The sequence below is a fragment of the Anomaloglossus baeobatrachus genome (genome assembly GCF_048569485.1).
Source record: "Anomaloglossus baeobatrachus isolate aAnoBae1 chromosome 5 unlocalized genomic scaffold, aAnoBae1.hap1 SUPER_5_unloc_22, whole genome shotgun sequence".
NCBI lineage: Eukaryota > Metazoa > Chordata > Amphibia > Anura > Aromobatidae > Anomaloglossus > Anomaloglossus baeobatrachus.
In genome coordinates, this window is record NW_027441798.1 from 697,658 (window position 1) to 724,195 (window position 26,538).

At 46.4% G+C, this 26,538-nt stretch overlaps 2 protein-coding genes and 1 pseudogene across 2 annotated transcripts in view; 1 reads left to right on the plus strand and 2 right to left on the minus strand.

Annotated features, from left to right (window-relative positions):
• The window catches only part of LOC142259030 (uncharacterized), a 276,422-nt pseudogene that overhangs the window by 153,052 nt on the left and 96,832 nt on the right, over window positions 1–26,538 (plus strand).
• Window positions 1–26,538, minus strand: part of LOC142259021 (uncharacterized) — a 204,635-nt gene that overhangs the window by 121,790 nt on the left and 56,307 nt on the right. The window contains 2 exon segments of the mRNA XM_075331558.1: window positions 21,704–23,094; window positions 25,589–25,702. Coding sequence (XP_075187673.1) covers window positions 21,704–23,094; window positions 25,589–25,702 — 1,505 coding nt within the window.
• On the minus strand, window positions 25,769–26,387 carry LOC142259024 (gastrula zinc finger protein XlCGF66.1-like). Its single transcript, XM_075331560.1, has 3 exons — window positions 26,300–26,387; window positions 25,991–26,170; window positions 25,769–25,909 (listed from the first exon to the last, which is right to left on the minus strand). Exons 1-3 carry the CDS (start codon window positions 26,375–26,377, stop codon window positions 25,769–25,771), a joined length of 399 nt encoding a protein of 132 aa, XP_075187675.1. The 5' UTR covers window positions 26,378–26,387.

Genomic DNA, 26,538 nt, shown 5'->3' on the forward strand with positions numbered 1-26,538 from the left:
ATCAGCTTTCACGGACGGAGTGAAGCTGAGGGTAGCGGTCACATACAGGTCACCGGCACAAGATCCACAGTGATTGGGAGAGATCGGTCACAAGGCCGGTCTCTCCAATCAGAGCTGGGGGCGGGTGAAACAAAGTTCACCCAGCTCCAGCCAGTCATCAGTGCTACAGCAGCACTGATTATGGCTGGATTGCAATGTGTCAGCCATTTTCAATGGCTGACACATTACAGTGACTGTAATTGGCTGAGCGGCGTTCGTCAGCCAATCACAGCCTCTGTAGGTTCGGGGAGGAGGCACCACCCCTCCTGAGGTCAGGCAGAGGTCCCCTCCTTCCCGAATCCACCATTTAAGTAAACAAATTTCACTCCCCGGGGCTCCGGGACCGCGATTTCGCCAGGACGTACTGAGTACGTCATGGGTCGTTTAGCACCATGTGACCATGACGTACTCAGTACGTCCAAGGTCGTTAAGGGGTTAAGAAATGAAGGTCGGTCAGTCCGAAAAAATTGGGAAAACTTTGAAAGTGTCCCCAAGTGCAGTGGCAAAAACCATCAAACGCTACAAAGAAACTGGATCACATGAGGACCGCCCCAGGAAAGGAAGACCAAGAGTCACCTCGGAGGATAAGTTTATCCGAATCACCAGCGTCAGAAATCGCAGGGTAACAGCAGCTCAGATTAGAGACTAGGTCAATGCCACACAGAGTTCTAGCAGCAGACACATCTCTAGAACAACTTCTAAGAGGAGACTTTGTGCAGCAGCCTTCATGGTAAAATAGCTGCTAGGAAACCACTGCTAAGGACAGGCAACAAGCAGAAGAGACTTGTTTGGGCTAAATAACACAAGGAATGGACATTAGACCAATGGAAATTTGTGCTTTGGTCTGATGAGTCCAAATTTGAGATCTTTGGATCCAACCACCGTGTTTTTGTGCGACGCAGAAAAGATGAATGGATGGACTCTACATGGCTGGTTCCCACCGTGAAATATGGAGGAGGAGGTGTGATGGTGTGGGGGTGCTTTGCTGGTGACAATGTTGGGGATTTATTCAAAATTGAAGGCATACTGAACCAGCATGGCTATCGCAGCATCTTGTACCGGCATGCTATTCCATCCGGTTTGCGTTTAGTTGGACCATCATTTATTTTTCAACAGGACAATGACCCCAAACACACCTCCAGGCTGTGTAAGGGCTATTTGACTAAGAAGGAGAGTGATGGGGTGCTATGAGATATATACAGTACAGACCAAAAGTTTGGACACACCTTCTCATTCAAAGAGTTTTCTTTATTTTCATGACTCTGAAAATTGTAGTCACATTGAATGCATCAAAACTATGAATTAACATGTGGAATGAAATACTTAACAAAAAAGTGTGAAACAACTGAAAATATGTCCTATATTCTAGGTTCTTCAAAGTAGCCACCTTTTGCTTTGATTACTGCTTTGCATGCTCTTGGCATTCTCTTGATGAGCTTCAAAAGGTAGTCACCGGAAATGGTTTTCCAACAGTCTTTAAGGAGTTCCCAGAGATGCTTAGCACTTGTTGGTAGAGATAAGCGAGCCTCTGAAGGCTCGAGTTCAGTTCGGTTCGTCGAACGCGTCCTGCATTCTGTCTCCCGCTGCTTTTCCTTCCGATAATCGCTGCATCCTCCCGGTAACTAGCACTGATGATAGGACCTATCGTGACGTCAAAATAACATGTGACCAGTCATGTGTTTATTATCTCATTGGCTACAGACTGGTCACATGGCTAGACGTTATGCTATGTCCTGTCAGTGCATCTCTGGTGATCGTTCCAGCATGTCCGTGTACCAGTGAAATGCTCTGACACATGGTCGACTCCCCGTTCCTGCATGTGGGCGCTCTTTACAGAGTCAGCCCACATGCAGGGACTAGCTGTCACAGCCGGTAAATAGCGGCACCGGGAGTCATGTAATCGGAGCACCATTGCTATGGTAACCCGCGTGTCAGCGGTGACGTCACCGCTTACAGCCCGCTGTGGCACCGGGAATCACGTGATCGGAGCACCATTGCTATGGTAAGCCGCTTGTCAGCGGTGACGTCACCGCTTACAGCCCGCAGCTTCTGCTCACTCTCATTGAGTGAATAGACTGCACGGGAAGCAGCAGCGTCTTCCTCCCATGCAGTGCTGCCTGATGTAGCAGAGCTGCATGGGTTGAAGGAGAAAGAAGACAGAAGACCATGGATCGTGGAGGGCTGACAGGGAGTAATAAGCATGGAGTCTCTAAGTGTGTCTGTGTATTTATTTCTATTAAAGTTTTTTTCTCTATGTGGTGTCTTTTTCTTTTAACCCTTTATTGAAGATTCTTAATGGCCAGGTCAAACTTGCCTGACATTAAGAATCTCTGGCTTAATACTAGCTAGTAAAACAAAGCTAGTATTAACTCATTATTACCTAGCGAGCCATCCGGCTTCAGGGCAGCTGGAAGAGTTGGATACAGCGCCACATGATGGCGCTTCTATGAAAGCACCATTTTCTGGGGCGGCTGTGGAGTGCAATTCACAGCAGAGGGGCCCAGAAAGCTCGGGCCAACCTGTGCTGCGGATTCCAATCCCCAGCTGCCTAGTTGTACCTGGCTGGACACAAAAATGGGGCGAAGCTCATGTCGATTTTTTTTTTAATTATTTCATGAAATTCATGAAATAATTACAAAAAGGGCTTCCCTATTTTTTTAGTTCCCAGCCGGGTACAAATAGGCAGCTGGGGGTTGGGGGCAGCCATGCCTGCCTGCTGTACCTGGCTAGCATACAAAAATATGGCGAAGCCCACGTCATTTTTTTGGTGGGCAAAAAACTCCTGCATACAGTCCTGGATGGAGTATGCTGAGTCTTGCAGTTCTGCAGCTGCTGTCTGCTCTCCTGCATACACTAGTGAATGGAGCATGCTGAGCCTTGTAGTTTTGCAGCTGCTGTCTGCTCTCCTCCATACAGACAGCAGCTGGAGAACTACAGCCAGGTACAACTAGGCAGCTGGGAATTGGAATCCGCAGCTCAGGGTGCCCAAGATTTCTGGGCACCCCTGCTGCGAATTACAGTCCGCAGCCGCCCCAGAAAATGGCGCTTTCATAGAAGCTCCATCTTCTGGCGCTGTATCCAACTCTTCCAGCTGCCCTGGTGACGAGTGGCTCGCTGGGTAATAATGGGGTTAGGGCTAGCTGTATATTATCGACTGGCCCTAAGCCCGATATTCATGGTGTCACACCAATATTAGACATGGCCACCATGAATTTCTAGTACAGATAAAAAAAAACACAACACACAGAAAATATTTTTATTAGAAATAAAACACAACACAATTAGTGACTCCATCTTTATTGAAATAAAGAACCCCCCTCCACAGTAATCCTGGGTCAAGGGTCCCGCGACGTCCAATCCGGATCCAATATCATCTGATCGGTTTGCTGGAAGGCAAAACGATCAGATGATGTGTCAGGTTCAAGGGCCTGATTCACACAACACAGCAGTTGATTGTATAAACGGCTTTTATACAATCAGCTGATGCATCAGTGCAATAAAAAAAAGAAAGAAAGAAAGACAGAAAGAAAGGCAGAAAGAAAGAAAGAAAAAAAGACAGAAAGAAAGACAAAAAGAAAGACAAAAAGAGAGAAAGACAAAAAGAGAGAAAGACAAAAAGAAAGAAAGACAAAAAGAAAGAAAGACAGAAAGAAAGAAATACAGAAAGAAAGAAAGACAGAAAGAAAGACAGAAAAAAAGACAGAAAAAAAGACAGAAAGAAAAAAAGACAGAAAGACAGAACGAAAGAGAGAGAGAGAGAGAGAGAAAGACAGAGAGAGAGAGAGAGAATGAATGAATGCAGCCTCATTCCATGAAGCGGCTCACAGCTGATGTCCGGCTACTGCCCTTTGTGCATAATTAAAATACAATTATAAATAAAGAATAATAATTAATTAATTTAAAATTGAAAATAAAAAAAAACCTTTACCAACACAGCCAGGACTTGAACTCGTGAAGTTATGCTTCTTAGGCGACTGCTCTATCCATTCAGCCACTGGCTCCTATGAGGAACATAGGCAGATTTCGTAGTCTTGAGGTCTGCAATGCAGACTGAAGTCTGAGGTGACAGCGCGATTCTCTTCATGTGCTACATGGAGCGGATACAGAGCACTCGTGTTCTGTAGCAGAGCTGACAGTGTCGTGTGGATTACTTGGGACCTGGAGGGGTATTTTGGGATTTTAATAAAATGGTGAAAGAGGATTTTTTTTTGTTATTGTTTTTGTTTGTTTTTTTATTCCAAATAAAGGATTTTTCGCTGTGTGTTTCTTTACTTTCACTTTCAGGTTGATCATGGTAGGTGTCTCGGGGAGACACCTGGCATGATTAACTCATTATTACCCCGATTGCCACCGCACCAGGGCAATTCGGGATGAGCTGGGTGGAGTTCCGGGACTGTCGCATCTAATGGATGCGGCAATTCCGGGTGGCTCCCTGCTGATATTGTTAGGGTGGTGGGCTCCCGATAATGTGGTGCTCTCCATCCTGACAATACCAGCCTCCAGCAGTGAGGCTTTATACTGGCTGGTATCAAATATGAAGGGAACCGCATTTTTTTTTCTCTATTATTTATTTATTTATTTTACTGCACAGTATAGAGCCGCCCGCCGGCGGCTGTGATTGGTTGCAGTGAGACAGCTGTCACTCCTCGTTGGGGCGTGTCTGACTGCAACCAATCATGGGCGCCGGTGTGCGGGGAAAGCACGGAATAACTGAATGAATAATGAAGCGGCAGCCATTTTCAAAAGAGGAAAAGAGGCCGCAGATTTGTGACAGCCTTGCAGCGAGGCGTCCGTGATCGATGAGTAGGAAAGAGAGAGGGATTGTGCTGGGGATGCAGGACGCATGCAGACGGCAACGTGTGCACATAGCCTTAATGTGAAAAGCCACGTTTTTGGTGCTCGCACCGTTCTCGAATGTAACTCGAACTGTCAAGCTTTTAGCAAAAAGCTCGAGTTCGTCGAACGTCTCAAACACCCCCCAAAATCAATGGAACATGAAATTGGCGATCCTCGAGCCTCGAGCATCGCTCATTTCTACTTATTGGCCCTTTAGCCTTCACTCTGCGGTCCAGCTCACCCCAAACCATCTCGATTGGGTTCAGGTCTGGTGACTTTGGATGCCAGGTCATCTGGCGTAGCACCCCATCACTCTCCTTCTTAGTCAAATAGCCCTTACACAGCCTGGAGGTGTGTTTGGGGTCAATGTCCTGTTGAAAAATAAATTATGGTCCAACTAATCGCAAACCGGATGGAATAGCGCACCGCTTCAAGATGCTGTGCTAGGCATGCTGGTTCTGTATGCCTTCAATTTTGAATAAATCAGCTGTCAGCAGCTGCTGTCAGCAGCAAAGCACCCCCACACCATCACACCTCCTCCTCCATGCTTCACGGTGGGAACCAGCCATGTAGAATCCTTAAGTTCACCTTTTCTACAAAGACACGTTGGTTGGATGCAAAGATCTCAAATTTGGACTCATCAGACAAAAGCACAGATTTCCACTGGTCTAACGTCCATTCCTTGTGTTCTTTAGCCCAAATAAGTCTCTTCTGCTTGTTGCCTGTCCTTAGCAGTGGTTTCCTAGCAGCTATTTTATTATGAAGGCCTGCTGCACAAAGTCTCCTCTTAACAGTTGTTCTAGATATGAGAAGGTATGTCCAAACGTTTGGTCTGTACTGTATGTGTGTGTGTGTGTGTGTATGCAGTTTAATCAAAATGCAGTGCATTTCTGCAAATTTGATGAGATATTTCAGCAACCCATGTTTCTATAACAGGTATGCTTGAATTCAGCATCCTTGTGCCAGGTGGTTGGTTCTCTTTAAGATTTCTTTCTCAAAGCTTTTGTGATGAGGAGAGCATATTTTGTTTTAATTGTAAAAAAAGGATCCATAGTTGTAATCCCTTAGTCTATGGGGTTGGAGAGAATATTCTGAGCTTCCGTATATAGTCATCTCTGTTTTTCATGACTATTCCATCCCCCTTGTCGGCTGATAGTTAGTATATCTGAATCATTGCATAATGATTTTAGGGCAACCTTTTATTTTTTATTTAGGTTATTTTGGGCAGCTGGAAGTGTAAAATTTCTGATTTTATTGAACTCTTCAAGCAGCAAGTATAAGAAAGTGTTCAAAAAATGACCTTGGCTTTCAAAGGGATAAAAGCTTGATTTTGGAAAAACATCAATATATAGTAGTGTGTCATATAGAAATTAGAAAATTCATAAAGACCCAACAACACCACTATGAAGCTGAACCCCTCCTTTGGAAACAGGTAACTAACGAGAATCCTCTAGCAGATGTAAGGCCAATCTCAGCTTAAATGCATAAGAATGCAGGAAAGGACAGATTTATGACCAGTAGAGATAAGAGCAGCAGTTGAACAGAAAAATAACAGAGAAATTCAAATCCTTTGTTTCCCCTTATAGAAAGTATAAATTGCATTGATATAATAGATACAGTAGGAAAGTCACATTTTTGAATTTGTGCGAAAGTGGAGAATGCAAAGCATTGTTCCGCATTATTAGTAGATTGCTGGGCTCCCGCCAAATGGATATCGTCCAGAAAGATGACAATATCTATGCAATGTCTCCTATCTATGTACAGATAAAATTGTGATAGGAAAGATGACTGTAATATCTTACACCTAGGACCTCCAGGGGTGAAGTTATCAAAAAGTTTGGGAATCTCATAATTTTCTAAGACCTAAGGGCCATTTACATGCTGCGACATCGCTAACGATATATCGTCGTGGTCACGGTGTTTGTGACGCACATCCTGCGTCGTTAGCGATATCGCAGCGTGTGACACCTTTATGCGACCTAAAACGATCGCAAAAGAGGTAAAAATCGTTGGTTTTGGAGAGGTTGTTCACTTACCAAAAATCGTTGACTATGTGCTATGTGTGACACCGCAGGAACGAGGAACCTCACCGTACCTGCATCCTGCCGGGAATGAGGAAGGAAGGAGGTGGGCGGGATGTTCGGCCCGCTCATCTCCGCCCCTCCTCTGCTATTGGGCGGCCGCTTAGTGACGTCGCAATGATGCTGAACGAACCGCCGGTCAGAGCGACGTCGCTAGGCAGGTAAGTACGAGTGACGAGTGTAAGCAATGTTGTGCGCTACAGGCAGCGATTTGCCCGTGACGCACAACCGACGGGGGCGGGTACGCTCGCTACCGATATCGCAAGGTGTAAAGTACCCTTTAGACCAGACCTGGGCAAGGGGCGGCCCGCGGGTCACATCCGGCCCGCCTACTCTCTGTGACCAGCCCGCCTGGCTCCGGGCGTCCTTGCTGGCCGGTCACTGATGAGGGCAATCTGACCTGTTGTCCGGAGCTCCAGGCTCCGGGCGGCCCGTGGTCAGATTGCCCTCATCACACGCTGCGTGCCGGCAGGGAACAGAGGACAGATACTGCAGCACCGTACAGTGCAGCAGCAAAACGCAGGAATCTGTCCTCTGTTTCCTGCCGGCACTTTCTCTGTGACACACACGCGCGCGCCCTGATGTCGTCAGTACGGCACGCGTGTGTGTCATTTGAAAAGTTCCCGCCCCGGCAGGAGAAGAAGATGCAGCAGCCGGAGCCCGTTCGGAGAGAGGAAGCAGCTCAGCGGGAAGCCGTACAAGAGAAGAAGGATGTCAGCGGGAGCCCGTACGGAGGTGCCTGAGGAGGGAAAGGTGAGTGGTGACTAGTAACCTGAGGGGACAATGGGGGGAGTGGAGGGGAGGGGGGGTGGGTAACTGGTGAGTAATATTTGGGTGTAGTGATGTAGTATATGGCAATGTAGTTTTACAGGTGTAGTATATAGGGGTCTAGTGATGTATAAGTGGATGTAGTGATGTATATTACAAGTGTATATAGGGGTGCAGTGATGTATATTACAAGTGTATATAGGGGTGTAGTGATGTATATTACAGGTGTATATAGGGGTGTAGTGATGTATATTACAGGTGTATATGGGGGTGCAGTGATGTATATTACAGGTGTATATAGGGGTGTAGTGATGTATATTACAGGTGTATATGGGGGTGCAGTGATGTATATTGCAGGTGTATATGGGGGTGTAGTGATGTATATTACAGGTATATATGGGGGTGAAGTGATGTATATTACAGGTGTATATAGGGGTGTAGTGATGTATATTACAGGTGTATATGGGGGTGCAGTGATGTATATTACAGGTGTATATGGGGGTGTAGTGATGTATATTACAGGTATATATGGGGGTGAAGTGATGTATATTACAGGTGTATATAGGGGTGTAGTGATGTATATTACAGGTGTATATGGGGGTGCAGTGATGTATATTACAGGTGTATATGGGGGTGTAGTGATGTATATTACAGGTATATATGGGGGTGAAGTGATGTATATTACAGGTGTATATGGGGGTGCCGTGATGTATATTACAGGTGTATATGGGGGTGTAGTGATGTATATTACAGGTATATATGGGGGTGAAGTGATGTATATTACAGGTGTATATGGGGGTGTAGTGATGTATATTACAGGTGTATATGGGGGTGTAGTGATGTATATTACAGGTGTATATGGGGGTGTAGTGATGTATATTACAGGTATATATGGGGGTGAAGTGATGTATATTACAGGTGTATATGGGGGTGTAGTGATGTATATTACAGGTGTATATAGGGGTGTAGTGATGTATATTACAGGTGTATATGGGGGTGTAGTGATGTATATTACAGGTGTATATGGGGGTGTAGTGATGTAGTATATGGGGATTGTTTGTGTATATATGTATATAGCGTGTGCGTGTGTGTATGTATGTGTGCGTGCGTGCAGAGAGAAAAGCCCGTAACTGCGAGTGGTACTGGAGTTACATCGGGTACCACGTGCTCTCTCCCCGCCCCCTGCAGCGCCATACCGCCATTACAGGGCCTGATTGCGTTTCTCCGGTTCCTGTTTGCATACATGTGACAGGTACCGGAGAAAACACGAGTCTGTGAAATAAAAAGATTTTCCATATTTACCTGCTTTCTTCAGCTCTGCTGCCTCCCGCTCCTGACCACCGCTCATTCATTGATTATTCACCGCACTCAGGACCTGGAAGCCGGAGCATCGCGATGACAGCACCGGGCACAGCACCGTTGAGGACATCACCGCAGGGACAGGTGAGTATTCTGCAAGCACAGTGACCTCCAGGAGGTCATCAGAGTTTCCAATGAACTTTGATGACCATCCTGCGACACCCACGCTACAGCTTCATGGGTTCATCAGAGTTCATTGGGAACTGTGACGAGTCCCCGAGATGCTCCGGCTTCCAGGTTCTCAACATACACACACACCTGTATACTCACCCAGCGCTGCGGTCCCCAGCACTGTCCCTGCTTCCAGCTGCTCACTGCAGTGAATATTCAGTGAGTATAATTACCGGTGATAAGGAGCGGGAGGCAGCAGAGCCAGAGACAGCAGCGCTGGAGAGAGGTAAATATAGAAAATCTTTTTATTAAAAAGACCCGTGTTTTCTCTGGTATTTGTCACACTGATGTCACACAGATCACATCAGTGTGCGATCCGTGTGACACCCGTGCTGCCAGAGAAAAAAAGGACATGTGTGCGTGCAGGGCCACGAGGGGTCACACAGTCCGTAACTTACTGTTTGTATATGAAGGGATAGTATATATGCTATATACAGTATTGGGTAAAACTGAGTTAATTATATTAGTCCGGCCCTCTAAAACCATCCCAATTTCTCATGCGGCCCCATGGGAAAATTAATTGCCCACCCCTGCTTTAGACTCATTCTATCTTTCACTGAAGTCCAGCCGTGTTATGAGTCACCAGAGGGGAAGTATGTGGGTGTAACTTGTGTTAATAAAAAATTTATTCCAATTATGATCTTCATTAAATGAAAGGAACATTGCTGTGTAGGATTTCTCTACGTTTCATTGGAGTCCTTCCCTCCAGAAATCTGAAGCCATTACTGTGACCCAAGTTCAGTAATTTTCCTTTTGTTATTCCAGTTTATTTTATGTAGTTGTATATGCTGTATTATTTTTCCCCTTTGTAATATATTTTGTATATTTTTATAAACACTGCCTACTTTTCAGATTAAATATATAAAATTTAATAGCATATGTCTTTGGGATGTGGTTTATAGATTTAGGCTATGTGCCCACGCTGCGGATTTCTCGCGGAAAAGCCGCGGATTTTCCAGAAATCTGCAGCACAGCAACTCCCCAGCCATTTCTATGGCATTTGGGAAAGGCTGTGCCCACACTGCGGATTTTTCCGCAGCGGAAAAATCTGCAGCATGTCAATTATTATTGCGGATTTCTCCGCAGGGTCCCATATACTTACCCGCCTTGATAGAGACCCGGGTCACTTTCTCCGTCCAGTGTAGCGGCAGCGGTAGCAGTGCGGTGGATCCAGCCAGGTACAGGAAGGAAGAGGTGGGCGGAGCCTGCACGAGCTCCGGTCATGTGAAAGCCGGAGCTAGTTCAGGCCCGCCCACCTCCAGCACAGGGAACCAGACGCTGCCTGACAGTGACCCGGCTGCCGGAAAGCGAGGTGCTGCATGATGGAGGTAAGTATGGACTTTCCCCGATCACTGCAGCACTTGTTCTGCATTGAGGATGCAGTGCCGAAGCCATGGTACTGTATCCTCAATGCAGAATAACCGCACCATATCCGCAGGCCATTCTGCAGCATGGAAACAGACGAAAGTTGTGGAGCTGTTTCCTGGGAGCACCTGCGGAATGTTCTGCGGATATATCCGCAGGACAATGTCCCCGTGGGCACATAGCCTAAGAGGAACAAAGCTACTTGTAATGTGTGTCCAATCAACCTGTATAAGCAGAGACCCTGATTCCAGCGATGTGTCAGTTACTTGGCTGCTTGCTGAAGTTTTGAAATTCAGTTTTCTCTGTTTAAAATCTACCAGTTCTCGAAACACTGCTCTATGTATAACCTCACCCACACCACTGATTGGCAGCTGTGTACAATGATCATAGACAGAAAGCTGCTAATCAGGGGTGGAGTTATATATAGCTTATGGAGATAGAGGATACATAGCAGCAGGTTACTAGTTTTCTAGTGATAATCCCCTAATGATAATACAGTGATTTTATCAAAACTACAGCAAGCAGCCCAGTAAATGACACATCATAGGAATCAGAGTCTTTCTCTATCACTGGTGTGTCACTTGTGACAGACAGTGATGTGATGTCTGGCAATAGAAGGTCACAGCGTTTGGCTGTGCAAAACATTCCCTGACTTTCTATTTTTCCAGCTGTTAGTATTCTGTGTACTAGGTATCTCCTCTCTGCTGGGTTTTCATCCTTTTACTTTAGGACACTGGGGAGCTCCTCTTCCCTTCAGCTGCTAATCATCTGTATTTCCTCTTGGGTTAAAATATTCTAATGTGTCCTGGACTTGTGGAGATATTCAGTTCCTTCACAAGGTTTGGATGCAAGCAGGTGGCTTGCACACACCAGTAGGATTGCTGTTGCTCTTTAATGAACTTCTTACTGAGTTGTCTAGTGATACATTTTTTGTTGTTTGCTTTGTTTGTTATCCGTGTGTGTCCTTTAGTACCTAGTGAGGTTGATGAAGAGCTCATCCAATCCGTTCCCTATTTAGGGGTCAGATCAGTGTAAGCCTAGAGTCAGGTATCCGGCTCGGCGTATAGGTGTGGAATCTATATAGGGTGGTGAGGGAACTCAAGGGCCAGCAGTAGACTTGGTCAGGGCTCTCATCTCCCCTTACCCTAGGCACAGGGTTTCCCTTCCCTCTCGCCGTTCGCTTGGTACTTCACTGTTCCTAGCGTGACACTGTCTCTACATTATTCTGATTTTTAATTAAGTAGTAAACACTTAGTGACCGAATCCCATTAAATTCACAAAAATCCCATCGTAGGTATTATAAATGTTATTTCCTCTCTACCAAGAGATAAACCCATTTCAGTTCTGGTCTCGTCTATACCCATAATCTAAACTGTAATAAAGGTTTGTGGCAGAGACGAGTGAACCTAAATAGTAAAGTTCGGTGTTTGTACCAAATACAGACTTTATACAAAACATCAGCGTTAGAGTTTGGAGTTCGGGTGCTTTATGTATCCTAACCACTCTGTGACACCCTGGACTAGCCAGGTAGTCACAGACAGACCCATGCACAAACACCAGTCCCCTAATAACGTAACAGCAGCCAACCTAAAAACCCTGAGCCACCTCCCTCAGGGCTTGATGGACACACCAGGGGCGGAGCCAGGAGGTTGGCCACACCCACCGAGGAGTCCAGAAGGCCTGAGGCAGGAAAACAGTTAGTTAGAAGTCAGTGGAAGCTCAAGTTGAGTCAGAGTGGAGAGGAGTAAGAAAGAAGAGAAGAAACGTCTGTCAGGGATCTGGGTCGTAGCCCGGATACCCTGGGGCCAGGAGGCAGACGGTGGTTGCCGCCTGCAGGAGCCGGGAAGACGGCTGGTGGAACCGTAAGGGACAGGGTACTGGCCCACCGGTACCGAACCTGGGAACCAACTGGAAACCAGAGCACCAGGAAGGGTACTCAGACCCTGAACGAGGTCCAGAAGCCACTGGACCACGTTGAATTTACTGATTGAGGTCTGGACCTTAGGTCCTTTCTCGTCCCAAGACCCGAAAGACGGCAACAGCTCAACGAGGGGAAAAGAAAGCCACCGCACAGGCAGAGAGATCCCACGGGCCAGCGCCTGCGGGCAAACGAGCTCTCCCGACACATACAAGCCGGGGAGCGGACTCCCGTCGCTGAAGCGCAGGCAGTCAAAATCTACAAAAGAGGTGCAGGAGAAAGTCGGGGACCACCAAACCGGGTGGGGGACCAGACGCAGCCGGCTGCGGGAACCGACCACCATCCTTTTGGTTTACCAGAGACTCCGGTGTATCTGTCATAGTGAGTACAACAGTGCCATCCGGCCGCGCGCCGCCCTGCACCGCACAGCCGCCACACACCTCCCCACACGGGTCCCAGGGCCACCATCCCTACCCACGGAGGGGTTAACATCTTGCTGCACGACCATCTCCCCAGGTGCCCCATAATTGCAGCGGTGGTGTCTACACCTTCGCCATGTCCCGTGGGTGGCGTCACGAACTATAACACAGCCACGGCTGTACACCAACCACCCCCCATGGAGATCGCCAGCAACACCCTTGCAGAGCGACGTGACCCCCGGGTCCGGAGGCGCTCGAGCCACCCACCAAACGAGCCCGGACCCGAGCAGCTCGGCTGTGGCCGAGCAGTACACATCGACTCTTCTGGCATCACGAACAGGATTGAACCCATCCACTTACCGGTGAATGTGCGCCTTGAAGTAGAAGTCAGCGGTGATCCATTGCGAAATTTGGAGAATCCGCCATCTTGCCACCATCTTTTGGCGCGAAGATTCCAGCCAGAGTCGTCTTCCCCGCGAAAAGAGCACGAGAGTAAAGCCCCGCCCACTGGGAACAGAGCGGTGCAGGAAAGCGCGCGGCTGAAAAGTGAAACTGTGCAGAAAGAGCGCCGGGTGCCACGAAAAGACCAAGGGGGAGCAGATGAAAGATGTCTGCTCCCAAGCCTGATGCCGGCCTCACACTGACTGCTGGAGCGGCGGCGCCCGCAGAGAATGCTTCCGGCAAGGAGGTTACAGCACCCGCTCCGGTGACAGGAGCGGTGGGCCCAGAGGCTCCGGCGGTGACTCCCCATGCAGCAGCTGGCGGTGAACCGCCTGCCGCAGGAAGGATGTCGGCCCCGGCAGTCCGCCCGGCCGTGACAGGAACAGCGCCCGACTTAGACGACCTCCCAATAGCCAGCTCGGAGCCGGAGGGGGAAACCGACGGGGAGGCTGCGGCCCCCACCCTGGATGCCGGAGCTGTGGCGGCATAGGATCGGTTGCTGCCAGGGACGGCGACGTGGTTAGAGAGGAAGCTGGCGCAGGTCTGTATCCAGGTACGGGTCGAGTCGATGCAGCAAGCCTTAGGTTGGAAGCAGGAGATGCAAAAGATGGTGGCTGTGGTGCGGGCGAGCGAGAGGCCCGCCTCCTGGCAGGCACCCCGGCAAGATAAGGCCATGCAAACCCTTCCAGACCTGCCGAACTATCGGGAGGCAGGGCCCGCACGCGGTGAAACTGGCGAACCCCAGATACTCCAGCACCCAGAAGAGACGGCGTTGCCTGTGGGGCTGACCCAGATCTCCGTGCAAGCCTCGGGTGTGAGGAGGGCATACATGGGTGCTCAGTTGCACGTCCGCCCCTCTTCGCCACCCTCTGACCAGGAAAACACCAAAGAGTGCTAAAAGGCAGCGGATCCCGGCTGCCATGTTTGAAGTCCCTGTTGGGACTATACTGCCCGTCCCCGTTGGGACCCTGTTGAATACTGTTTGTCCCGTTTAACCCATAGACAAGGCCGTGAACATGCAGGCCACCCAAAAACTATTGGGTTTGTAAATAATTCCTGGACCACCCTTTCGGTCCCACCGCCTCCAGAGAGGCAGACTGGAGGAAGGGCCTGCGGGAATGTGATGGCCGAGGCCCTGTCACCAATGCAACCGGTGACAAGGGTTGCAAGTAGGTTCCCTGGACGTGGGGCCTCTGAGGGACTAACAATCAAAATAATTTCAGGATAGTCAAAAAGTACATATATAGTGAAAAAAAAATCCCTTTAAAATTCTGTTTTTTTTTTATTAAATATGTCTTAAAAAATTCCCAAGTGATTCACCTATCTAGAATTTATCAAGGGTAGTATAAATATACACCAGGGTAGCCACCCCTGTACAAAATACAATCAGAGGCAGTGAAGCCGGGGGTATGGGATCCCAAATGGGATTAATCTGGCCCTATCAGGACCTACCACCTCACACCTTCCTACCGACGGAGGTAAATCACCTTAACTTAGCCGGGCGCCCCCGTTCCTCGGTGGCTATCCCTAACTTACCCTAATATATACCCTACCATATGAGGAGAAATGCCTGAGCAAGTTACCTCTAATTATTGGTTGGACTTTTTTACCCCACCATGCACTTTAAAGAGGGGGCAATATAGCTCCACCTGTTTAATATGCTCCGAATCAGCTGATCAATTATTCATGTACAGGGAAAATAGATACCATTACGCCCTGTTCAGTTAATATGCTCAAATTCAGCTGGTCATTAATTCATATATAGGGATAATAGATACCTTAACAACCTGTCCAATTAATATGCTCAAATTCAGCTGGTCATTAGTTCATATATAGGGAAATAGATACCATAACAATCTGTCTAGTTCATATACTCAATTTCAACTGATCATTAATTCATATTTTCAGATAACAAACGTCATAGTACCCTGTTATTTCTGATCAGTCATTAAGCTCAAACACAACCGATCATCGATTCAGAAATAAACATATCAAATACCATATATCCAGCTGATATGTTCCAATTCAACTGGTCATCTGTTAATAAACAGGGACACTAGGTACCATAGCGCCCCAATATCTAGATCAGGTTAATATGCCCCAATTTCGACCAGGATAAATTCAAATGCAGGGGAAAAGAAAGTCCAACTACCAGGTCATCCTAATAATTTAAGATAACACATTTAACTTGCTTTCAGCAGATCCTAACCTCTGGAACAATGCCAGTATATACAATCATTATAAATGAATAAATATCATTTTAGGCTGATGAATTAACTTCCCTTTATCAAGTGCATCCGCACTGCTCGACGCGTTTCTCCGCCCTCTAATCCGGTTCATCAGGAGGCCCAGGGAGACAGGGAAAAATTCTAATGATGATGCATGTCTTCATATGGCAGCCTATATGAAGACATGCATCATCATTAGATATTTGATATGACATGATATTTATTCATTTATAATGATTGTATATACTGGCATTGTTCCAGAGGTTAGGATCTGCTGAAAGCAAGTTAAATGTGTTATCTTAAATTATTAGGATGACCTGGTAGTTGGACTTTCTTTTCCCCTGCATTTGAATTTATCCTGGTCGAAATTGGGGCATATTAACCTGATCTAGATATTGGGGCGCTATGGTACCTAGTGTCCCTGTTTATTAACAGATGACCAGTTGAATTGGAACATATCAGCTGGATATATGGTATTTGATATGTTTATTTCTGAATCGATGATCGGTTGTGTTTGAGCTTAATGACTGATCAGAAATAACAGGGTACTATGACGTTTGTTATCTGAAAATATGAATTAACGATCAGTTGAAATTGAGTATATGAACTAGACAGGTTGTTATGGTATCTATTTCCCTATATATGAACTAATGACCAGCTGAATTTGAGCATATTAATTGGACAGGTTGTTAAGGTATCTATTATCCCTATATATGAATTAATGACCAGCTGAATTTGAGCATATTAACTGAACAGGGCGTAATGGTATCTATTTTCCCTGTATATGAATAATTGATCAGCTGATTCGGAGCATATTAAACAGGTGGAGCTATATTGCCCCCTCTTTAAAGTGCATGGTGGGGTAAAAAAGTCCAACCAATAATTAGAGGTAACTTGCTCAGGCATTTCTCCTCATATGGTAGGGTATATATTAGGGTAAGTTAGGGATAGCCACCGAGGAACGGGGGCGCCCGGCTAAGTTAAGGTGATTTACCTCCGTCGGTAGGAAGGTGTGAGGTGGTAGGTCCTGATAGGGCCAGATTAATCCCATTTGGGATCCCATACCCCCGGCTTCACTGCCTCTGATTGTATTTTGTAAAGGGGTGGCTACCCTGGTGTATATTTATACTACCCTTGATAAATTCTAGATAGGTGAATCACTTGGGAATTTTTTAAGACATATTTAATAAAAAAAAATTGAATTTTAAAGGGATTTTTTTTTCACTATATATGTAGCCTCTGAGGGACTGCCGGGTATGGAACTTTGTACCCAGCCCGTTTGGGCAACACCTGGACCCGTTCCTGTTCCTGGACTGGGGAAAAGGGGTGCTGCCTGTTTCTTAGAGGCAGCATCAAGGCTAGGTTTGCTTGAGTGGGCAGCTGGAAGGACCCGGTCCCGTTTCCCGTTAATAAAAGTGTTTTTGTATATGTGCAAAGTTTAAGAATGTGCCTCCCGTAAGGGATGATTTAACCAGTTTACTTGAATGTAAAAAGTTTATTATATTTGTGAATGTTTTTCCCGTTTATCTTTTGCAGTTGAAAAGCAAACAAAAATAAACCGGTGGTGGTCTTGCAGCCCGCGGATGTTCTGCATTAAACCAAGGGGGAATGTGACGCCCTGGACTAGCCAGGTAGTCACAGACAGATCCATGCACAAACACCAGTCTCCTAATAAGGTAACAGCAGCCAACCTAAAAACCCTGAGCCACCTCCCTCAGGGCTTGATGGACACGCCAGGGGGTGGAGCCAGGCAATTGGCTACGCCCACCGAGGAGTCCAGAGGGCCTGAGGCAGGAAAACAGCTAGTTAGAAGTCAGTGGAAGCTCAAGTTGAGTTGGAGTGGAGAGGAGTAAGAATGGAGAGAAGAAACATCTGTCAGGGATCTAGGTCGTAGCCCGGATACCCTGTGGCCAGGAGGCAGACGGTGGTTGCCGCCTGCAGGAGCCGGGAAGACGGCTGGTGGAACCGTAAGGGACCAGGACAGGGTAGTGGCATGCCGGTACCAAACCTGGGAACCAACTGGAAACCGGAGCACCAGGAAGGGTACTCAGACTGAACGAGGTCCAGAAGCCACTGGACCACGTCGAATTTACTGATTGAGGTCTGGACCTTAGGTCCTTTTCCGTCCCAAGACCCGAAAGACGGCAACAGCGCACCGAGGGGGATAGAAAGCCACCGCACAGGCAGAGAGATCGGGCTCTCCCGACACATACAAGCCGGGGAGCGGACTCCCGTCGCTGAAGCACAGGCAGTCAAAATCTACAAAAGAGGTGCAGGAGAAAGGCGGCGACCACCAAACCGGGTGGGGGACCAGACGCAGCCGGTTGCGGGAACCGACCACCATCCTTTTGGTTTACCAGAGCCTCCGGTGTATCTGTCATAGTGAGTATAACAGTGCCATCCGGCCGTGCGCCGCCCTGCACCGCACAGCTGCCACACACCTCCCCACACGGGTCCCGGGGCCACCATCCCTACCCACGGAGGGGTTAACATCTTGCTGCACGACCATCTCCCCGGGTGCCCCGTAATTCTAGCGGTGGTGTCTACACCTTCACCACGTCCCGTGGGTGGCGTCACGAACTATAACGCGGCCACGGCCGTACACCTACGTCCCCTAAACCGCCAGCCCCTTTCAGATCGTAGTGACCACAGGACCCCCTGGTCCGGAGACGCTCGAGCCAACCACCAGCGAGCACGGATCCGAGCGGCTCGGCCGCAGCCGAGCCCCGGGGCGGTACACATGCACCACTTCATGAATCAGAACCCATTGGGATGAGAGCTGGGCGGTGCAGTGAGATGGGCGGCCGGAGGGCACCGGGGTACTCACGATTAGGAGCACACACGAGTCTCTGGTAAACCAAAGGTGATGGTGGACGGTGCCCCCACCCGGTTGGTGGTCTCTGCCTTTCTCCTGCACCGTTTGTGTGATGTTGGGCTACCTGCGCTTCAGCGTCAGGAGTCCACTCCCCGGCTAGTGGATGTCGGAAGAGCCCTTTGCCCGCAGACGCTGGCCCGTGGGATCTCTCTGCCGTGGCGGTGGCTTTCAATCCCCCTCATTGGGCTGTTGCCTTCTTTCAGGACTTTGGGTGGGACAGAACCTATAGTCCTGGCCGCAATCAGTTAATTAGCTAGGCCCCAGTAGTTTCTGGACCTAGTTTCAGAGTCTAAGTACTCCCCTCTTGTGCTCGTTTCCAGTTCGGTTCCCTGGGTCGGTACCGGCGGGCCACTACCCTGTCCCGGTCCACCACGGTTCCGCCTGGCCCTCTTCCCGGCTCCTGCAGGCAGAGGCCTCCATATGACTCCTAGCCAAAGGTGCCTGAGCTCCTACCCTGGCACCTGTCAGACTGTCTCAGGCCTGCACACGGGCCTGCTTCCACTCAACTTCACCTCCACTAACAGACTGCCTACTTTCCCCGCCTCAGGCTCTCTGAACTCCTCGGTGAGCGTGGCCAACCGCCTGGCTCCGCCCCCTGGTGTGTCCATTAAGCCCTGAGGGAGGTGACTAGGTTTTAAGGGTTGGCTGATGACACCTTGTTAGGGGACTGGTGTTGTGTGGGGCTCTATCTGTGACTACCTGGCTGGTCCAGGGCGTCACACATGCCTCTTCATGAATCTGGAGCGTTTGACGAGTGGCATGTGCCTCCTTGTGCCATGTAAGAAATATTACTCTCATCAGGGACTGGAGTGAAATTTCTGGCATAGGGAACACCACAGCTTGTCATGAATTTAAGGAGCTGTGGTGTCACGTTCTGTCCCACCCAAACCCTGCCAATTCTGGAGTGAAAATGCCAAAAGCCGCCAAATGTTGGCACAACTTTCCAAATTTTTGAGACTTTTCAGAACTTTAGTGACAATTTTTTTTGCCACAAACGTTTTGATAAATTGGGACCAGAGAGTATTAACAACTGCCACATTTCTAGGATGCAGTGAGATTCAATTCTCCCCTCACTATTTTTGTGTGAAATGCCTACAGCTCTGCCTCAACTTCAGAGGTTCTGAGACAAAATCATCACATCTAGACAATAGAGAAAGCTAGGCATGAAGAATATATACAGTGTGTCCACCCATATCCTGTCCACTGCCATTAACTTGAGAACGGTGGCAGCTATAGGCATAGAAGTGGTGTCTAGGTATAGTAAAGTAGCCATGCGTTACGCAATGAAACCACCTATAGAGCCACCTGGTGGAAAACAACGGAGTTAGCATTTTTATCTCGAAAATGGAACGAGATAGAGAAAAAAGTGAATTACAAAATTGTAGGGCATCATCAATTCAGTACGAATCGACACCTTGCATACAGAAATGCTATGATTTGAACGTGTAAAACTCACAAGGCTGCGGACATGAAGCGATACCTCGTGGAGACCTTCCTACAAGTCATTGGGTATGGTGGCTGCGTGGAGTGGCCTCCACGCTGACCTGACCTGACCCCATTGGACTTCTTTCTGTGAGGTTACATCAAACAGTAGGTGTATGCGACCCCTCTATCAACATTGCAGGACCTACGACGACGTATCACAGATGCTTGTGCGAAGGTGTCATCTACCATACTGCACAATGCGCAGCAAGATGCAGTATGCTGTCCAGAGTCCAGATGTGCATTGCAGCGGACGGTGGCCACTTTGAGCATCAAAGTTAAATGAGCGCCATATGCGTGACCAGCATTCAATGTTTTGGGAGGATCATGGGTTTGATATCATAACATTTCTGTATGCAAGGTGTCGATTCGTATTGAATTAATGATGCCCTACAACTTTGTAATTCACTTTTTTTCTCTATCTCGTTCCGTTTTCGAGATAAAAATGCTAACTCCGTTGTTTTCCACCAGTTGGCACTATAGGTGGCTTCATTGCGTAGCGCATGGCTACTTTACTATACATAGACATCACTTCTATGCCTATAGCTGTCGCCGTTCTCAAGTTAATGGCGGTGGACAGGATATGGGTGGACACACTGTATATTTACAAGCATTTATTAACAAAACAACAAGTTTTGAAATGCAATTATATACAATGTGATATACTTAAGAGTTCCTATCTCCAATCTGGGGCTGCACTTTTTAGTAAATAAATCAATGGGAAATCTGAGATTAGTGAATTATCTAAATATAATCCAGTATCAAAACAATTCACGAATGTTCCTTAAGGCTCTCAAAAGGGCTAACAGTGTGCCAACTAAAAAAGAAAATGAATATTCACTGCTCCCGATGCCATAATCACACCCACCTCTAGGCAATGAAGCCAGCGCCAACCAAGAGGTGGGCAGTATTATTAGCATGGGGAGCAGTGAATATTCATTCTCTTTAATATTGGGTACACATAATCACCCAGCTGCCGGCTTACTGCTGTGGCTGGGCGATCACAAGATGAAGGCCATATATACAAGTATGGTGATGTATATACTAGGACAAGGGACATATATACCAGGATGGGGATCGTATATACCAGAATGGGATAAAGATGGAAAACATATATACGAGGATGAAGGACATATACACAAGGATGGGAGACACATATACCTAGAAGGGGATCAGGATGGGAGACATTAGTATAGAATTGAGTCATTTTATCCCCGTAACAGTGTCAGCAGTAGATCCCCCCATAACAGTGCTTCATGACCACATTTTTTAGTCAAACGTTTTCCCTATATTCCTCCTTCAAAATCTAGGTGTGTCTTATGGTCCGAAAAAATACGATGTTTAAAAATAGAGAAAATGGTTCTATCCCTGACCATTTCTTATTTGATCAATTGTAACCGATTTTTTTTGATAAAACTCTTTGAATTATGGTACATTATGATGCCTTCTCCCGTGTGACTCATCTGAAAACAGGAGCTAATTAGTCTTAAAAACATTTGGCAAATTCTAAAAGCAAGAATGGCTGCTCCGCTCTGTTGGTTTTCTGATGTCGGCAAGACTTAATTTATTAGTTAAACATTTCAATTATTTACAACATGAAAAAGATTCCTTCCCTGTGCGGCTTCTTCACATGTTTAACAGGATATGATTTCTGAGAATTACATTTTCCACATTCAGAACATAAACATGGTTTATTTTGTGTGAAATTTTTGATGGTCAACAAGACTTAATTTCATAGTAAAACATTTACCGCATTCTGGGCATGAAAATGGCTTATCCCCTGTGTGAGATCTTTCATGCCTAACAAGATCTGATTTCTGAATAAAACATTTCCCGCACTCTGAACATGAAAATGGCTTCTCCCCTGTGTGAGATCTTTGATGCCCAACAAGATCTGATTTCCGAATAAAACATTTCCCGCACTCTGAACATGAAAATGGCTTCTCCCCTGTGTGAGATCTTTGATGCACAACAAGTTCTGATTTCCAGTTAAAATATTTCCCACACTCTGAACATGAAAATGGCTTCTCCCCTGTGTGATTTTTCTGATGTGTAACAAGATGTGATCTCTGAATAAAACATTTCCCACATTCTGAACATGAAAATGGCTTCTCCCCTGTGTGAATTCTTTGATGCTCAACAAGATCCGATTTCTGAATAAAACATTTCCCACACTCTAAACATGAAAATGGCTTCTCCCCTGTGTGACTTTTCTTATGTATAACAAGATGTGATCTCTGAATAAAACATTTCCCACATTCTGAACATGAAAATGGCTTCTCCCCTGTGTGAATTCTTTGATGCGCATCAAGATTTGATTTCCGAATAAAACATTTCCCACATTCTGAACATGAAAATGTCTTCTCCCCTGTGTGAATTTTTTGATGCTCAACAAGATTTGATTTCCAACTAAAACATTTCCCACATTCTGAACATGTAAATGGCTTCTCCCCTGTGTGAAATGTCTGATGTGTAACAAGATGTGATTTCTGAATAAAACATTTCCCACATTCTGAACATGAAAATGGCTTCTCCCCTGTGTGATTTTTCTGATGTGTAACAAGATTTGATTTCTGAATAAAACATTTCCCACAATCTGAACATGAAAATGGCCTTTCCCCTGTGTGAATTTTTTGATGCGCAACAAGATCTGATTTCCTAATAAAACATTTCCCACACTCTGAACATGAAAACGGCTTAATCCTTGTGTGAGATTTTTGATGCTCAACAAGTTCTGATTTCCGAATAAAACATTTCCCACACTCTGAACATGAAAATGGTTTCTCCCCTGTGTGAATTTTCTGATGTCTAGTAAGGTGTGATTTCTGAATAAAACATTTCCCACATTCTGAACATGAAAATGGTTTCTCCCTTGTAGGAACGGTTTCATGTTCCAGATCCCTTCTGTAACTTTTATTTTGCTTACAATTCTGTGATAAATCGGAATTTTGGACTTGTTTGAAAAGATCAGATGATAAAGCTTTCCGAGGAAGGACTGGAGGTATATCTGGGACAACAGCATGCTCTTCATATGTATCATGTGTGATACTTTGATCATCTGTTTTAAATTCTGAAAATATTAGATGTCCATCTGAACTCCCAATACAGTCATCTGCTAAAAATAAACACAATGTTATTAGTTTTTAATATTATCTTGAAAGTACATTTATTTTTTTCAAACCATAACAACTGAAATTAAATAAACAAAAAATGTATTCTGAATCTGTTTTCCAATTTCGACATCTACGAGTTACATCTTCGTTAATTCGGATTTCCAATTCCTAGCACCAGTTCTCTGGAATGTACTATAGTAAAAAATCAGTTTGATTGTCAACAAGTGACTGCGGTTAATGAAGGACCGGGGGCTCCTATACTGTCCCTCACGCTAGGGGACCCTAAGCTATTCCTATGGATTACCCCTGAAGATGGAGATGCAGAAGTCCCGTGCCTTACTAGTCTCCTGACTAGATTTAATCTGTGATCCCCAAGGGAAGGAAGGGTCAGGAGTATGATGGAAATACAGATTAAGACAGACGGGACACATTGCAAACTCAAAGAAATAAACAGTGAGAGACTAAGGAGAAAAGCAAGAGCAGAAAGGCAGCAACAAAAAGACAACAAGGGTTAACACCACAACAGCTCACTGTAATAATGCACAACAACCACCGGTAAGTCTGGATCACAACACCTCACCAGACCAGTATAGGTAAACTATAGCTGGCATTAATGAAATAGTCCAGCCAGCATATACAGAACGGGAGAGAACAATACTTTCTCCTCTACAGCAGGTGATCAAAGACATCAACAAGCAGCCCAGCAGAGAATAACTCTTGCTAGCCTGCCCAAGCCTGTGGTTCGACGCCTGCGTCTCCCTGCACTGCTCACAGACATCAGAGCAGTTAACATGCAAAGAACCAGAATCTATAATTTCCATAGATCCTTACGCCGCCATGAGAGTTGGCAAAACCTGCAAACATCTCCTTGGAACATTGATCCACAACATAGACAATTTCAAAGAGGGGTTTTTTTTAAGACAAAAATAAAGACAGATGCTGGAAATTTAACTGGGTTGTCTGGGACTGTAATGCTGATGACCCATCCTTAGGCTTTTTAACCAAAGCAGGTAGCAGGGTCTGTGCAGATAAACATTAGGGCTCCAATTCATCAAGACTGGCGATGTACACTGAAAAATGACGTCGGGGACTGGAGTGAGATTTCTGGCATAGGGAACGTCGCAGTTTGTTATGAATTAGAGAAACAGCATCACACCCTTCTTCTGCAAAGCTCAGCCCATTTTGGCAAAGCTGGTTAAAATTGGCGTAAACACACACAGACAGACATCAGCCTGTCTCCTCTTCAGCTTTAGACTTTTGCAATTGAGACCTTTGGTTATATGCCATGATGTCAAAAAGGTCCTTAAGCTGTCCTATAATTGGCATATAAACACTGGGGCCCCTAGGAGAAAGGGGGACTGCAATTGCCCAGTTTGCTCTTAAGAGAACTTTGGTTACATCATGTCACATGTCATTGAAGTGAAAGGTCCTTAAACAATTGTAAGGGGTGGGCAGACCCCTTACAAGGAGGCGCAGTTTCCCCCTGAAAGTGGTTAATGTTGATGATATTTAATAAAAATGTTTTACTGTTTTAGTGGGTCCCCCTAGTGGCCGGGTGGGACGGCTGTCCCCATAGAAACAGGGCAGAGGAAAGGAGGAGCCGGCAGCAGAAAGGGGGGGGGAGAAAAAGAGTTGTTAAGGGAAAAAGTTTGAGTCAGAGGCAGTTGAGTCCGGGACAGGAGAAAGGAAGCAGAAGGGGCAGAGTGTGGGAGCTGGGTGGACAGGAAAGCGGAGGAAAAGAAGAGAAGTGTCCTCAAGGGTGAAGCAGCATTGGTGTGGGTCCAGTCTGTGTTAGCCGGAGTGGGAGCCAGGTGAAGTGGAGTAGCCGGGCACATCCCCACTAGAGGAGACATCCAGAAAAGGTTTTCCCCCAGCAGAAGTGGTGAAAACATCTGATTATTGCCTCTGTTATGAAGAAGTGTACAATAAACATGCCGTCTGGTTCAACCGATCTACGTCTGCAAAGTGTTTGTACATCTGACGGCGTTATCTGCATCACCACACTCTGCCCCACCAAGTCATCTCCTGTCCCTAAAGTGACGGCGGAGCCGGGGGTAAGCCTGATAGAAAAAGGGGCCACGACTACAACCCCCGAGGCACCCCTGGCACCCCGTTACACAATCAACCTCAGAATACAACTAATGTGGTCCCTAAGAAAGTATGGTCTTGAGAATTTGTGCAGTTTGACTCCTCCCAACGCTGGCCCTGACTGTAACTAGGGTTTATTTTTGGAGTAGGTCTTATATTTCAATCATTCTTCAAAAATCCCATAAAATCGTGCTAGATCTTATTTTCTGACTAGGTTCAATTTTCAGGGAAACAGGATATTCATGAACCCTCTGCAGGTCTTTTAGTTGCCTTCATAACAACATAGAGAAGGCACTAGAAACAAACAGAAGGAAAGACAATACAGTTGAAAAAAACAAACAGCAGAAAGCCTAAAAATGTAAACACAAAATTAGTGCATAAAGTACATGAGTAGATATCTCTTACCGGATAGAACTAGAGTTAACACATCTTGAGGAACATCAGGATCTTCTTGTTTACAGTCCTGTTGGAGAAGAGGACCGGGACATCTCTCTGGTGTTGTCCTCTTACTGGATAGACCTGGAGGAGACACATACAGGGACTAAATTCATTCCCTACATACAGATTATTATAAGCCGTGTGTATTTAGTCCTGTCTATTACCTGGTGATGTGAGGGGCTGGGGATCCTCCATCATGACGTCCTTGTATAGATCTTTGTGTCCTTCTAAATACTCCCACTCCTCCATGGAGAAATAGACGGTGACGTCCTGACACCGTATAGGAACCTGACACATACAATGATACCGTCACCCCCGATCCCTTCATAGCGTTACTGTATAATGTCCCAGCATTCCCAGCAGTGTCACCTCTCCAGTCAGCAGCTCAATCATCTTGTAGGTGAGTTCTAGGATCTTCTGGTCATTGATGTCCTCATGTATCAGGGGGTGAGGTGGAGGCCCCGTGATTGGGCTCAGGGGTCTTCCCCATCCCTCAGACACAGGGGCCTGACAGCGCTCACTAGAGGTCTTCTTCACTACTGTGTAATCCTGGTTATGGAGAGACACAGTAATAAATCTCACTCCAGACATTTCCAGAGTCCTCACCTCTCCAGTTCTGTCCATCTGTTATTCCCATAGATAAGAATGGTGTAATGTGACGTCATCAGAATCTCTCACCTCTCCAGTAAGCCGGAAGAGGATCTCTAGGGTGAGGTGTAATATCCTCTCCGCCATCTTGTCCCTGTCCATATCCATCCTTCACGGCGCAATCAGGAGAATTCTCTTATATAGATGATTTCCACTGAGAGGATCCGATATTGTAGGGACCTGAATGGGGAGAAGATGAACCCATATGTAAAATTAATGGAGATAAGGGAGGTGAGATATCATTTGGATAGGAAAAAAATTCAACCTGA

What these genes read in the sequence shown, in the direction of transcription:
- LOC142259024 (XM_075331560.1), bottom strand. Translation starts at nt 26,377, where the DNA reads ATGGATATGGACAGGGACAAGATGGCGGAGAGGATATTACACCTCACC. An exon ending in TCTTCCGGCTTACTGGAGAG is followed by an intron (nt 26,171 to 26,299) that starts GTGAGAGATTCT and finishes CTCCATAACCAG; the next exon opens with GATTACACAGTAGTGAAGAA. An exon ending in TTGAGCTGCTGACTGGAGAG is followed by an intron (nt 25,910 to 25,990) that starts GTGACACTGCTG and finishes TGTATGTGTCAG; the next exon opens with GTTCCTATACGGTGTCAGGA.